This window comes from Triturus cristatus, chromosome 6, assembly GCF_964204655.1.
Source record: "Triturus cristatus chromosome 6, aTriCri1.1, whole genome shotgun sequence".
In the NCBI taxonomy this organism is placed as follows: domain Eukaryota; kingdom Metazoa; phylum Chordata; class Amphibia; order Caudata; family Salamandridae; genus Triturus; species Triturus cristatus.
Genome location: NC_140589.1, coordinates 1,353,390,358 through 1,353,402,857, shown reverse-complemented (window position 1 = coordinate 1,353,402,857; position 12,500 = coordinate 1,353,390,358). Strand labels below are relative to the sequence as shown.

At 41.1% G+C, this 12,500-nt stretch overlaps 1 protein-coding gene across 3 annotated transcripts in view; it reads left to right on the top strand.

Moving 5' to 3' along the window:
• The window catches only part of PAPOLG (poly(A) polymerase gamma), a 465,484-nt gene that overhangs the window by 327,277 nt on the left and 125,707 nt on the right, over positions 1 to 12,500 (top strand). For all 3 annotated transcript variants that reach the window (XM_085612363.1, XM_085612362.1, XM_085612364.1), the window contains one exon: positions 9,461 to 9,599. In XM_085612363.1, the coding sequence (XP_085468489.1) occupies positions 9,461 to 9,599 (139 nt within the window). The remainder of the gene's footprint in view (positions 1 to 9,460; positions 9,600 to 12,500) is intronic.

The window sequence follows — 12,500 nt, the reverse complement described above, 5'->3', positions numbered from 1 at the left end:
ACCAGCCCACAATTCCTACCTAAAGTCATTTCCCCTTTTCACCTAAACCAATCTGTAGAATTACCAGTATTTTTCTCGCAACCTCAGACTGTTGCAGAAAGGGCTCTACACACGCTAGATGTCAAACGAGCCTTACTTTACTATATCCAAAGAACACAACCTTTCTGAAAGACTAAACTGTTTGGCTCTTTCTCTCCACCACACAAGGGCAACCCCATCTCAAAATCAGGGGTAGCTAGGTGGATTGTAAAATGCATCCAGATTTGCTACCACAAAGCAAAACTAACGCTTTCCGTTCCCCCCTAAAGCCCATTCTACAAGGAAGATAGGGGCTTCCATTGCTTTTCTAGGGAACATCCCACTAGATGATATCTGCAAAGCAGCTATATGGTCAACACAGCTCACTTTCACTAAACACTATTGTGTAGATGTGCAAACCAAGCAACAAGCTAGTGTGGGCCAGGCTGTACTAAAAACACTTTCAAACCACTGCAACAGATACCGGTGGTCGCCGCTAAGGTTGGGAACTGCTATATAGTCTATGCAACAGTGTGTAATCTGCAGCTCATATTCCTCGAACGGAATATGCCACTTACCAGTATGCATCTGTTCTTGGCATTTAGAGCTGTAGATCTACACACGCCCACCCGCCTCCCCGGCTACATGTATCTGTTCCAGTCTATCTTATTTAGATACAACGCACATGGGTTGCTTCACTGTTACTACGCTCCATCTTTCCCTGTTGGCGAAAAACAATCTGAGGATGGAGCCAAAGCCCATGCGCAATCCGATCCAAAGGAGGAGTCACCGACCTCGTGACTTCCAAAGACTTTCCAAGAAGAAAAACAAACTGCAAACATCCAAACCCAACAACAGATGGCGATCTATGCAAAAGTGTGTAGATCTGCAGCTCTACATGCCAAGAACGGATGCATACTGGTAAGTAGCATATTCCTTACAGTACTCAGTTCTCTACTGATCAACTTAATTTATTAATGTAGGTTTTGTTGGGTCAGGTTTGATGCAGAGAAAAGCTGTCCACAGTAGGGCATTTGTTTTGGTAGTCTTAATCTCTATTTTGGCTCTCTGAACAGTTGTGTACAGATTTAACACCATACTCAATGAGGGTTTTCCATATATCTGTGGTTGGTTGTTAATGTGAACTATGGTATGTGTAAAGCCTTAGCAATTTATACCTCAGTATGCGGGAAAACTAAGCTTGGATGATGTCCTCAATTCTCATTTGAGATGTCTTCAGCGATGTCATAATTATACAACATGGCATGAGTGATGTCAAGTGAGTTCATAAGCACTGCATGGAGGGGGGCGCAAGTTATAGTTGGTGCTGGTAACTGTAACTGGTGTATTTCTGATTTTTCTTTTTTTTGTAAATTTTTTTTTTTTTAGTTTCAAACATTCAGTCAATCGGGAATTGTAAGCGCACTACTCACCCGTGAGGGTCACGGGGGGGGGGGGGGGGGGGGTAGAGGAATTGCAGCTCCGTTCATTCGGAAAGCCAGGGCTTGAGTGTCTTCTTGAAGATTTCCAGTGAAGGGGCAAGTCTGATGTCGGCCGGGAGCTCATTCCAGGTCTTGGCCGCGATGTAGGAGAAGACTCTTCCACCTGTTCTGGCTCTGTGGATGCGAGGGCGAGGTTGGCGGATCGAAGGTTTCTTTCGGGTCGGTGGAAGGAGAGTCTTTGAGTTATTGGGGTCCGGTGTTGAGGCATTTGTAGGCATGGGTGAGTATCTTGAAAGTGACACTACTCAACGGGAAGCCAGTGGAGGTTTCGCAGGTGTTGGGTAATGTGTTCGTCTTGAGGGATGGCGAGTAAGTCTGGCTGCAGTGTTCTGTATGGTCTGTAGCTTGCGGAGCAGAGACTTGTTGATCCTGGTGTAGAGGGCTTTCCCCTAGTCGACTCTGCTGGTTATGAGTACGTGGGTGACAATCTTTTTTTGATTCGGGGAGGGATCCATTTGAAGGTCTTGCGAAGGGTGTTGAAGCAGCTGGAAGCAACTACGTTGACCTGTCGGATCATGGAGAGGGAGGAGTCTAGAATGCTGCTGAGGTTCTGGGGTTGGGAGGGCTGCTGAGGGTGGTAGGCCACCAGGTGTTGTCATGAAGTGGGGGAGGGTCAGAGGATGAGGACCTGTCTTCAAGTTGAGCTTCAGGCAGCTGCTGCTCATCCAGGATGCGATGTCCTTCATTCCTTCCTGGAAATTGAGTCTGGTGGTGGGGTCCTTGGTGAGGGAGAAGATGAGCTTGGTGATAAAACATTAATTTTGACCCTGACCAATTTGGCTAACTATGCAGTTACTTTAACCTTTGAGGATTTTTTCCTCAGTGAATTTTCAGGGTAAATTATTTTTGAGTATGTATGGTAGAATGATTTAAAATGTTCTGAATTTATTTTAGTAGAAGTTTTTTTTTTATTATAACTAAACATATGATAAAGTTTGCTAAATCTTTGTAAATTCTGAGTATTAAACAGCTAAATATTCAATAGAAATTGTTTATTTACTCAGCTATTGCAACTCTAGCAAGACATGCCACCAGCAATCTTTTCTTTAAGGTGTCATTACTCTTGCAATGACTGGTGTTAGTAGTAAGGTCTGAAGAGGGACTCTTGGATGATAATTGTGTGTAATAGGGTCTGTGGACTGGCCTCTTTTAGACATCTCTCCGATGACGTGTGCATAGTAGGGTGTGTGGAGGGGCTGGCCTCTGCTGAGACAGTTATGTAATGATAGGTGTGCATAGTAGGGTGTGGAAAAGTACTGGCCTCTCAATTCAGACCTCTCACAGATGACTGCCGTGCTTGGTAGGGTGTGTGGAGGGACTGGGCAATGTGCTGAGACCTTTCCACAATTTGCATTCTTACAAATGGTGTATAGAGAACTCTTCTCCTTTTTACTATTCACGATCCCGCAAGAGTCCAGCGAGATCGTAAAATTAACACAATATACATTTTATTATCTTCACAGCAGTTATCTCTTGGACACATCCTCTCTAAATCTAAGGGGGCAGCATGCCTTACTGCTGCCCCCTTATACTGCTTTTTTACTTCATTATCCCAACATCTCCAATTTTTCACATTAAACAGTAATGGCAGCAATTAAATTTCTAACAGCCAGCCAATCTGAGCGCTCGTGACGGTTCACTGGAAAAATTGGCCTCTCGACCAATCAAAGGGCTTTATTTCTGATTTCACGCTCACTGGATGCTCGTGGAACTCTTGTGAGCCCATCTGCCAAAATTCAGTTCTGTTTTACCCTTAGTATCTCTAAAACTACTGAACTGTTTTACACCAAATTGCAGAAAGCGCAATCTGCGTACCATGAGCCAGCTTCTTGCCGAATTTGGTGTAATTCCGTTCAGAAGTTTTTGTTAAAACGGGTCAAAGTCTATGCAAACGTTTAGATTTTTATATTTCGGTACTCCACTTTTTTTTCTCAACCCCCGCTTGACGGATCACACCAAAACACTCCAGGAAGGAGCTGAGGTAGATATGAACGTTTTATTTTTTGTTTTTCATTAAGACTTGTCAAAGTTATTAGCAAACCAAAAAAGTCTGTGGAATAGCAGAGCTAACTAGATCTACCTACTGGCGTTCGTGATTTGTAAAAGGCACCAAAGTATTAGCTAAACAAAAAATGCTCTTATAGAAACTCTGACAGAGCTACAAGTACAGTGGGAACTGCCACTGTAATATATACAATCTATATTACAAGGGTTTAAGATTTCATAAAATATTCAACAAACATTTGATGAATATGGTCATTTAGATCCCATTTAGTGATTACTTGATTTTTTAATTCCTTCAATTCTGAAGGAAATGTTGAAGTTATTCCCCTATTCTCGAACTCTTTGGCTACTTTGCATTTCATATTCGCCACCAACTTGAGTACTCCCAACTAAGCTTTGCCTTTATCTCTAATGTGGAAGCCCTTGAATTTGCAGCTCATCAAAGAAAGTCTCCCCCTCCGTCCAAAAATCTTCTAAACCTGAATTTCACACTCCACTCCAGTTTGACCACGGCATAGACTTCTGCAAACAGTCCAGCATAATTACACAGTTTACATATAGATCAGGGAACAAGAAAGTAAGATGTTCAAGGGGCAATAATAGACCCCAGAGAATGCCCTCTGTTACCTTGTGGAAAGATGGAAGAGAACTGGCTTTGAACAAATCCAGTTCCTCAGTATATTTGACAAATATTTACTGTGCTGCTTTCTAAGTTAACTCAGTGCCCAAAGACTTCTAATTTCCACCCATCATATGTTCCTCCACTTGATATCATGAGAGATAATATCTGTGTATAGAGATGCAATAATTGATGTTCCAGCCAGAATCTCTTAAATTGTACAATTAGAACTATACCTTCCAGTGACTGGATCAATGAATAAAGAGAACGTAAAAATGACAAAGGACAGCCCTATCTCTTGTTACTGCACATGCTTCTGACAAATTCAAAATTATCACCACTTGTGCCAAACGATTACATGTGAAGCAACGCTTCCAGGTATACATTTTTCACCAAACCCAACATTTTCTTTGTTGGACTGGTATGGCCAGACTGGAAAACGTAGATGAGCAAAAATGTTCAAAAAAACACACACTGCATGAGGTCAAGCCTAGAATAGGGCATGATGGATTCATGGCAGCCCATCTTGTGCTCCCTAGCCTGCAGCTCACTGTTGTAACGCCAGAGTGGTAGAATGATGAGTCTGCGCTGGGGGTGGGGGGGGGGGGTAATTAAGCCTTCCATGCCTCATTACTTGCCATGGATTGTAGAATTGCCAACTGAACAGATCAATGTTCAGGAGTCTGCTGAGTTGAATCCATTACTTAAACCCTGTCAGTAGCAGTCGTTAAATCATTTTTCCTGTCCTGATAGCCAAAATATTACAAACTTTAATTGGCATTCAACATCTATTTTTGCTCCTAGCTACAATCTTGTGATCCTTCTTGCCTTCCTGGATAAGTGAAAACCAGTGCATTTCCTTTAAGATTCTGGTGTTCATTTATAACATCTAGACAGTTGGTTATGTGTTCTGGTAAGGATTGTCAAATACTTTAAGTAGTTTGAAGCCAAGGCATATGTTATGTTCTCTGCTTCCTTTTCGGTGTTCATTTTGAAAAGCTTGTGATTTCCATTAACTCCTATGCTCACTTTCTAAAGTTGAATATCTATCTGCTTTTTAACTACTGTATTTACAATAAATATTAATCTAAAGCTCTATATATGCCTGTAAGCTTCTTGGTGCTTAAACTTGCTGATTGTCTGTCCTTCGGATGGAAGGAGTCACTGATTACTCTTGAGTAAACCTGGCGAGCTGCGAGTCATTTGTGCTCAACGTAGCTTTAAGACTTTTTACCGGTCTCTCCATTTGGCTAATAAAATTCACATGTGCATTTCGGTCGGTTATATGGCTCTTTTTCCCCAAGATCTGATATACTAGCCACATGGTGTGAGACATGAAATTGTTTGCTATCATCCTGTACTATATCAAATTCAGATGGTCTGTTGCAAATATGTCTGATGTAGATTTGATTAAATTAGTACTTTGTGCCAGCGTTCTAATCTCAGAATTAATCATTCTTATTCAATGTAATAAATATTCCCATAGCCATGTGTAGTTCCGTTTTTTCCCTAATTGGTTTCTTCCATTTAGGTCTTTAGAATTCACTTTCTATAATCGTAAAGACACTTGCCACCCATTTTAACAAACCTCTGCAACTTTCAGTGTACAAAGTGGGGGGAGAGCATTTTGCACTTCTTGCTATAAAAATTTGCGTCAAGTTGACAAAAAGCCTAAGAATCAATGCGTTTATCTTTACTCTCGATTCCAAGCTTTTCATATGAAGGGGTAGGCTTATTATCTTTGGGACTTCTCTAGCTTAGAGGTGGGACTACACTACTTTTCAAGCATTTTTAAACTGGTGGGACAGAGTGGAAACCCAAGTAGTACCACAAAGTCTAAAGTTCACTGGAAAGGCAACTTGTGTTATCTATATTCCTTCAAATCTCACTACTTGCTGGGCCTGATTTACTATATTTGAATTCACTTTGCCACAAGGCCAAAATGTTTCAACAGTATATACTTTTTTTTCCAGCTGACCATGGGCTTCCAGTGTCTGGCCCAATTATCTGCCTCTTAAATGATTAAATTCAAGCAATGAGTAACTGATCTCCTTTTTCAGAAGTTGCCTGCACGGTCCGTGCTTAGCCAGAGTATGCACTTTGCATCTTTCTGTATGGTCCTGCAGTGGGCATCTTTGGTGAGCTTGTCTCGTTAGTTTTATTTACTGGGTGTATCATCCAGATTGAGAGTAGCTCTTCAGGTTAAGAATTAAGACCATAATGCCTCGTGCTAGAGGTTTAGCTCTGAGGAGCTGTCCAGTCCCCATTCACCCAAGTCTGAGGAGAAAGTTATTAATATCACAGCATACTGAGAAGTCTGTGTATTGTAGCACTTGCATTGGCTGAGGTGATATTCTTAGTAAGTTGAATCCAGGGCAGTCTTGGGCGTCTTCAAAGAACAAACAAAAATCCTGCCTTCCAACGTACGCATTGCATGCCTCAATTGCTATTGCAACTGCCCCTCTGTCTTCCAGATCAGTCTCTTGTCTTTCCTCTTGGATCCAAGAGGTGTTTTTTCAAGCTCCACGGTCATATTGCATCCGATTGGGTTAAGTTCCTTCTGTCACACATTAGTGATTAATTATAGTACTTTAAAAAGTTATGGGCAGCCGTTGTTTTGGACCTAAAGCCAGGGCTGTTCCCCCTTTCTTTGAGCTGTTCTGGCTTGGTTCTTCAGGGAGGACAAGTGGTATCTTGGTTTGCCCCTCTATCACTGGTTACTCGTGCATGATCCAGACTTTGATCTGGATTGTGATCTTTTCAACCCAAGTGATAAGTTCAGGATGACTTTGCTTTTTAAGAGCTATATGTGTTTTTTTAGTGCCTTTGCAATGTCATCATGGATTTTTTTGCTCACCAGTGCTTCCGGTGCCATGGTGGTACTTAGCAGGTTCTGCATGAGTGAAAACTAAAATCAGTAGTTTTTTTGTTTTAGCAGCTGGGAGTCCTATTACTGGTTTGTTTCCAGACATAACTTCATCTGCAGTTTGCCCCTGAATGGTTATGACCACTTAGACCATGGTGATTCTTCTGCTATGAAGAGGGCTCCCATGCTACCGCTCTTCTTGCCAGGATTTTAGGTAGCTTAATGATTTCGCTATTGTGCTCTTGGATATACATACTCTGTGCTATAGAATTGGTGTTTCTTCGATCCTGCTTATTTGATCCTAGTCTGACAGCTGGCACAGATGCAATATCACAGAAGCACTCCTCCCCTTGCTCCTAATTAAGGAGCTTTGTATCTAGTTTGTGTGGATTTGATCGTTGAGCTACTAGTTTTGCATGGTGCTCATTTGATACAGCCTCAACCAGAAAAATGCCTTTTCATAAGGATCGCCTAATGGAGCACGTTCCTTTGACTTATGTCATTGATAGTTACCAAGTAATTATTTTTGGGAAAATTTAGCTAAGAGCTCGTTTCAAAGCTTACATGGAACAAAAGGAAGAACAATTTTGTGTGTGACTTTTTAACTGTAGATTTTGCTTTTAGTATTTACACTACATGACTAGTAAGACCTTTTATCTTTTGGACAACAGCTTTTCTTGTCCTCGTGTCATAATTTAACAGTTTATATATCCTGTCCGCAGATGGTCACTTTTTTCTGTTTTCTGTATGTAGCCATATTCGCACTGCCTGTCGCATGTTTGTACGTGACCATAAATTGCACTTGTACGACCAGATATAATAATTAAAAATAAAACCAAGAGCCAACATTTCTTCTCCCAACTCACCACCACCTTTCGTTGTTGTTCTTATAGTAACCATAATCTTTTCTTCATCTCTTCAAGTCTCTAGGATTCGTTTTGGAGCTAGAATTGGTCATTTAAGGTGCCGACAGCAAACTGATTAAGGAGCAAGACCCTTATTTTATTCACTGCACCCCATTGTGTACGTTCTACTAAAGAATTTAAATTCTGAGCCAGCAAATTTGCTTCAATCAACTTTAGAACTGGTCTTCATGATTGAAAAATGATCTTGATCAAGAATCTTTAATAGATAAGAATTGAAAGTCGGTTTTAACCCCCCATCTTTGCAGCAAGTTGTCTTTTCACTATCTAATTATTTTAGAATGTGAATGCCAATGCCTGGTGAAGCATAGAAGCAGATGGGGAGGCCATACATCTCCCCCCCCCCCCCCCACCCCCCACACAGTTTTTGTTGCAAATAATCCAGAGACTAATTTGAGCCGAAAGAACTGTACTAACCAGTTTGCCTTCAATGCTGCTTGTTCCTGCTGTTTTTTTTTTTTTTTGGGGGGGGGTTAGTTTTGTCAGTAAATTTGATTATCAGGGGAAATTCACTTTAAACTTTTGTGGACCTGAATTTAGTCCCTCTCTGATACCAGCATGGCTAAAGATGTGTTTTTTCCAGCCCTTCTGCTACCCAGATTGGCAATCAATAGTCCTTTCCCAGAATTAGATGCCTTTCTTAACGTCATGAATGTGGAAGATTGTTAAACATTGTGTGTAGTTGTGAGTAAGAGGAGGAACATCACTGCTTGGTGCATTTGGGTTCACTTCACTCCTACAGCACCAAAATATCCTTCCAAGGCAATAAAAAAAAAAGATTTCTGCACATATCCGATTTTCCTTAAATAAGGACAATTAACTTATACTTTTCTGATGCTACATGTGAGGCAGAGGTGGCTACATGTTTGAATAAAAGGCAAACTATGAGATTATGTGGCTCTTACTTTTTATTTATATTTTTCAGTTTTCTTGGGCAAATAAATTGGTCCAAATCCTGTCAAACTAATTAAGCCTTTCTTGCCTATAAGTTGAATTGCCTTAGTTTACCAGTTCAGTATACTGCTTTCAGAATTGCATGTTTCTGATGGTTTAGCAATTTCAGTAGCCCATCAGATGATAAAAAAAAAAAAACTTTTCTCTAACCAGCCAACCTGGCAGTGCACATTTTCTTTATTACAAACATTTTCGGTTGCTGAAATTCTTTGAAAAAATACTTTCACTATTACAGCAGCCTTCCTCACAAGTGTTTTGTCCTTGGCCATCTTCTGACGGCCATGGAGAAGAGGGAATTGGTATGTCAAAAGTACAAGGTACACACCTATGTAGCGCTTGTACTTAGCTCTTCAGCCATGTTAAGTTTATACCATCTCACCTGCTGAATATACCTGCATGCATTAAAGATAATGGATGATTTGTAGTGTAGATATTAAAGTTTGAGGGAAGTGGGCAGCAGCCTTGGGCCTTTAGTAGGATTAATCCCATTAAGTTGAAAATAAATGAAAGGGTGGGGAGATAGTTAGAGATGCACTATATTAAAATAAATGACATGAAACTTTCTTTTATCTAGGACGTGGGATTTATTCCAACATGATGGGATTTCTTGGTGGTGTCTCTTGGGCAATGTTGGTGGCAAGGACTTGTCAGTTGTATCCCAATGCAGTTGCATCTACTCTTGTCCACAAATTCTTCCTTGTTTTCTCGAAGTGGTAAGTTTTGTAACTAGTCTACATTGAATACACTTTAGAAGAAGCATTGCAGTGTGTGGTGACCCAAAAATTGCCAATTTGATAATAAATAAAAGTAAGCCTTCTGAACATACCACTTTGCTTCTGTTAAACTGCTGTCATTATTGTAGTTAATATTTTGTAAATAAAGCACTTAGCCCCTTCGCTGCTAGGCCTTTGTAGCCCTCTTCCCGCAGCTCCCACTCCCACCCCCCCCCCCCCCCCAACCCCGTGCTAAGCCTTTTTTTGGGCTATTTGGGGTAGTTCACGCTCGGGCTGCTGTATCTTTTTGACCACATAAGGTACCACGCCAAATTTGAGTCCTTTTCTTCCAACATCACAGATTCTAAAGGTATCCAGGGATTGTGAATTCCCATGGAGGGGACCCAGATATTAGCCAAAATACAGCAAAAAAAATTTGGGGGGGGGGAAGGGCTACAGATGAATGCTTCTGTGGTTACAACAAAGGGATTGTGGTGCTGAAATCACCATCTTCCCAGCTTTTAGGGACAAGCAGACTTGTCAGAAAACCAATTTACTCTTTATTTTTTTATTTTTTTTTCCAGGTTTGGCATTTTTCTGGGACATAGCCTATTTTTGCTATTTTTGTGTGCTTTCAACCTCCTTCCAATTAATGGTAAAAGGTATGAAAGTAATGATGGATCCTGGAAAGCTATACATTTCTGAAAAGTAGACCGTTATGAATTCAGCAAGGGGTCATTTGTGTAGATCCTTTAAGGTTTCCATATGGAAACTGACAGTTGAAAATAGAAAAAATTGAAAATGAGTTAAAAAAAAGCTATTTGTGCCAACGTTTTTACCTGTAACTTCTAAGTATGACAGATGTTTGAAAGCAATATACAGTTACATCCGCTGCACCCTTCTAGTTGTGGGGGTATATAGGACTTGTAGGTTCACCAAGAACCCGAGGAACCCAGAGCCAATAACTGAGCAGCGTCTTGCGATGTTTTTTTTTTTTATTGTGTAACTGGTATATAGCAATTAATTTAGAAAAATATAAACTGGGAAAAATCGGTATAAAAGTCACCTATGCATTTCTGAAATGGGAACAAAATAGTTTAGAAACAGTAGCTATTTGCACATCTTCGAAATTGTGGGTACCCATACCAGCATGTGAATTATAGGTCATTTTTCAAATTGACTTCTTTTTTACACATTTGTCTTTCATTTGCAGGGCAGAAATGCATTGAAAGTCAATAGGTAATAACAGTTGCGCCACAATTTTGTGTCTCGAAATGATACCTCACTTGTGTGGGTAGGTAACGGCCCAAAACACAACGTGGACACACCACATTTTCACAGTGAAAATGGACCCTTTTTTTGCAAAGTGCCTAGCTGTTCATTTTGAACCCTAGCTCTGCTGTCACCTAGCGAAACCTAGCAAACCTATACATTTTTGAAAACTAGACACCCAGGGGAAGTCAGGATGGAGTGACTTGTCTGGCTCTCAGTGTGTTCTGTTACCCAGAATCCCTTGCAAACCTCAATTTGTCATTAAGAAATAATCATTTCTGTGGTGGAAAGTTGTGGAATCTGCGTGGATCCACAAAATTCCCCCACCTCACATTCCCCAAAGTCTTCCGAGAAAAATGGTACCTTACTTGTGTGGGTAGGCATAGTGCCCGCGACAGGAAACCGTTGTAGTACTGGTCGAAATCCAAAGTTAATTGGATTTCGACCAGAGCAGCGGTTGAAAGGTCTTCAACATGCAGGCTTTATTATGCCAGTGACTACTGCAACGGTTTCCAGTGCAATATACTGGAGAGAATTGTCGATTAGCCACCACGCTTCCGGAATTATTTTCTTGATTTTATAAGCCCTGATAAAATTCTCCTAGTGTGAACGAAGCGCGTTGGCTGAGCTTGGTTTTCTACTGAACATTTGAGAGAAAAAAAGCAATTCGAAATAAAGGATTTTTTTGACACTACACTGAGTCTATTTGACTTTATTGCCTGGCGCACCCCCACTTGTAGCTATCAACAAATCCACTATCTAGAGCTTCTAGCAGTATTTCTAGCACTCAAAGCTTTTCAGTCTCGCCTCATAAGCAAAGTTGTCCTAGTCCGCACAGTCAACATGACAACTATGTACTGTATACAAAATCAGGGGGGCGGGGGGCACGCTCTGTCATGCCTCTCATCCATTTGGAGTTGGGCAATCCATCACAGCATTAATTTCCTGTCGGAACACTTTCCGGGGTGAACAATCGGAGTGCCGACCTGAGCAGGAGACTGCAAATACATGAGTGGGAACTTCATCCCCAAGTTCTTCTTCCATATTTTTGAGAATGCGGATTCCCACAAATAGATCTGTTCGCCACAGTGGACAACGCACAATGCCCAAACTTCCCCTCCAGGTTCCCCCACCCTCTCTCAAAAGCAAATGCCCTTTGGATGAATTGGTCATTGATATTTGCCTATGCTTTTCCACCTCTCCCACTCCTGTTTCTGGTTCGGAAGCTCAGGCAAACATCGCTCACATTGATTCTAGTAGCCCTCACATGGGCTCGTCAACCTTGGTTCACCACACTGTTAGAACTATCAGTGGTTCCACATTAAAAGCTGCATCTCCACTCCAGCCTTCTCACAGAGAGCCATGGTGAAATCAGGCACCCAAATCCAAAAGAGCTCAATTTAGCTATATGGCTCCTGAAATCAGAGTTTGGATATTTAACTCTGCCACCAGACTGTATGCAAATCTTAAAAGAAAGAAAGCCGACCAGAGCTTGTTATGCAGCAAAATGGAAATGTTTTGTTATCTGTTGTAATAACAAAATGTATCCATTAGATGCTTCGGTTCAAAACATTATTTGTTACCTTCCGCGCCTACAATGTTCTAGTCTAGCTTATACATCTATTAGAT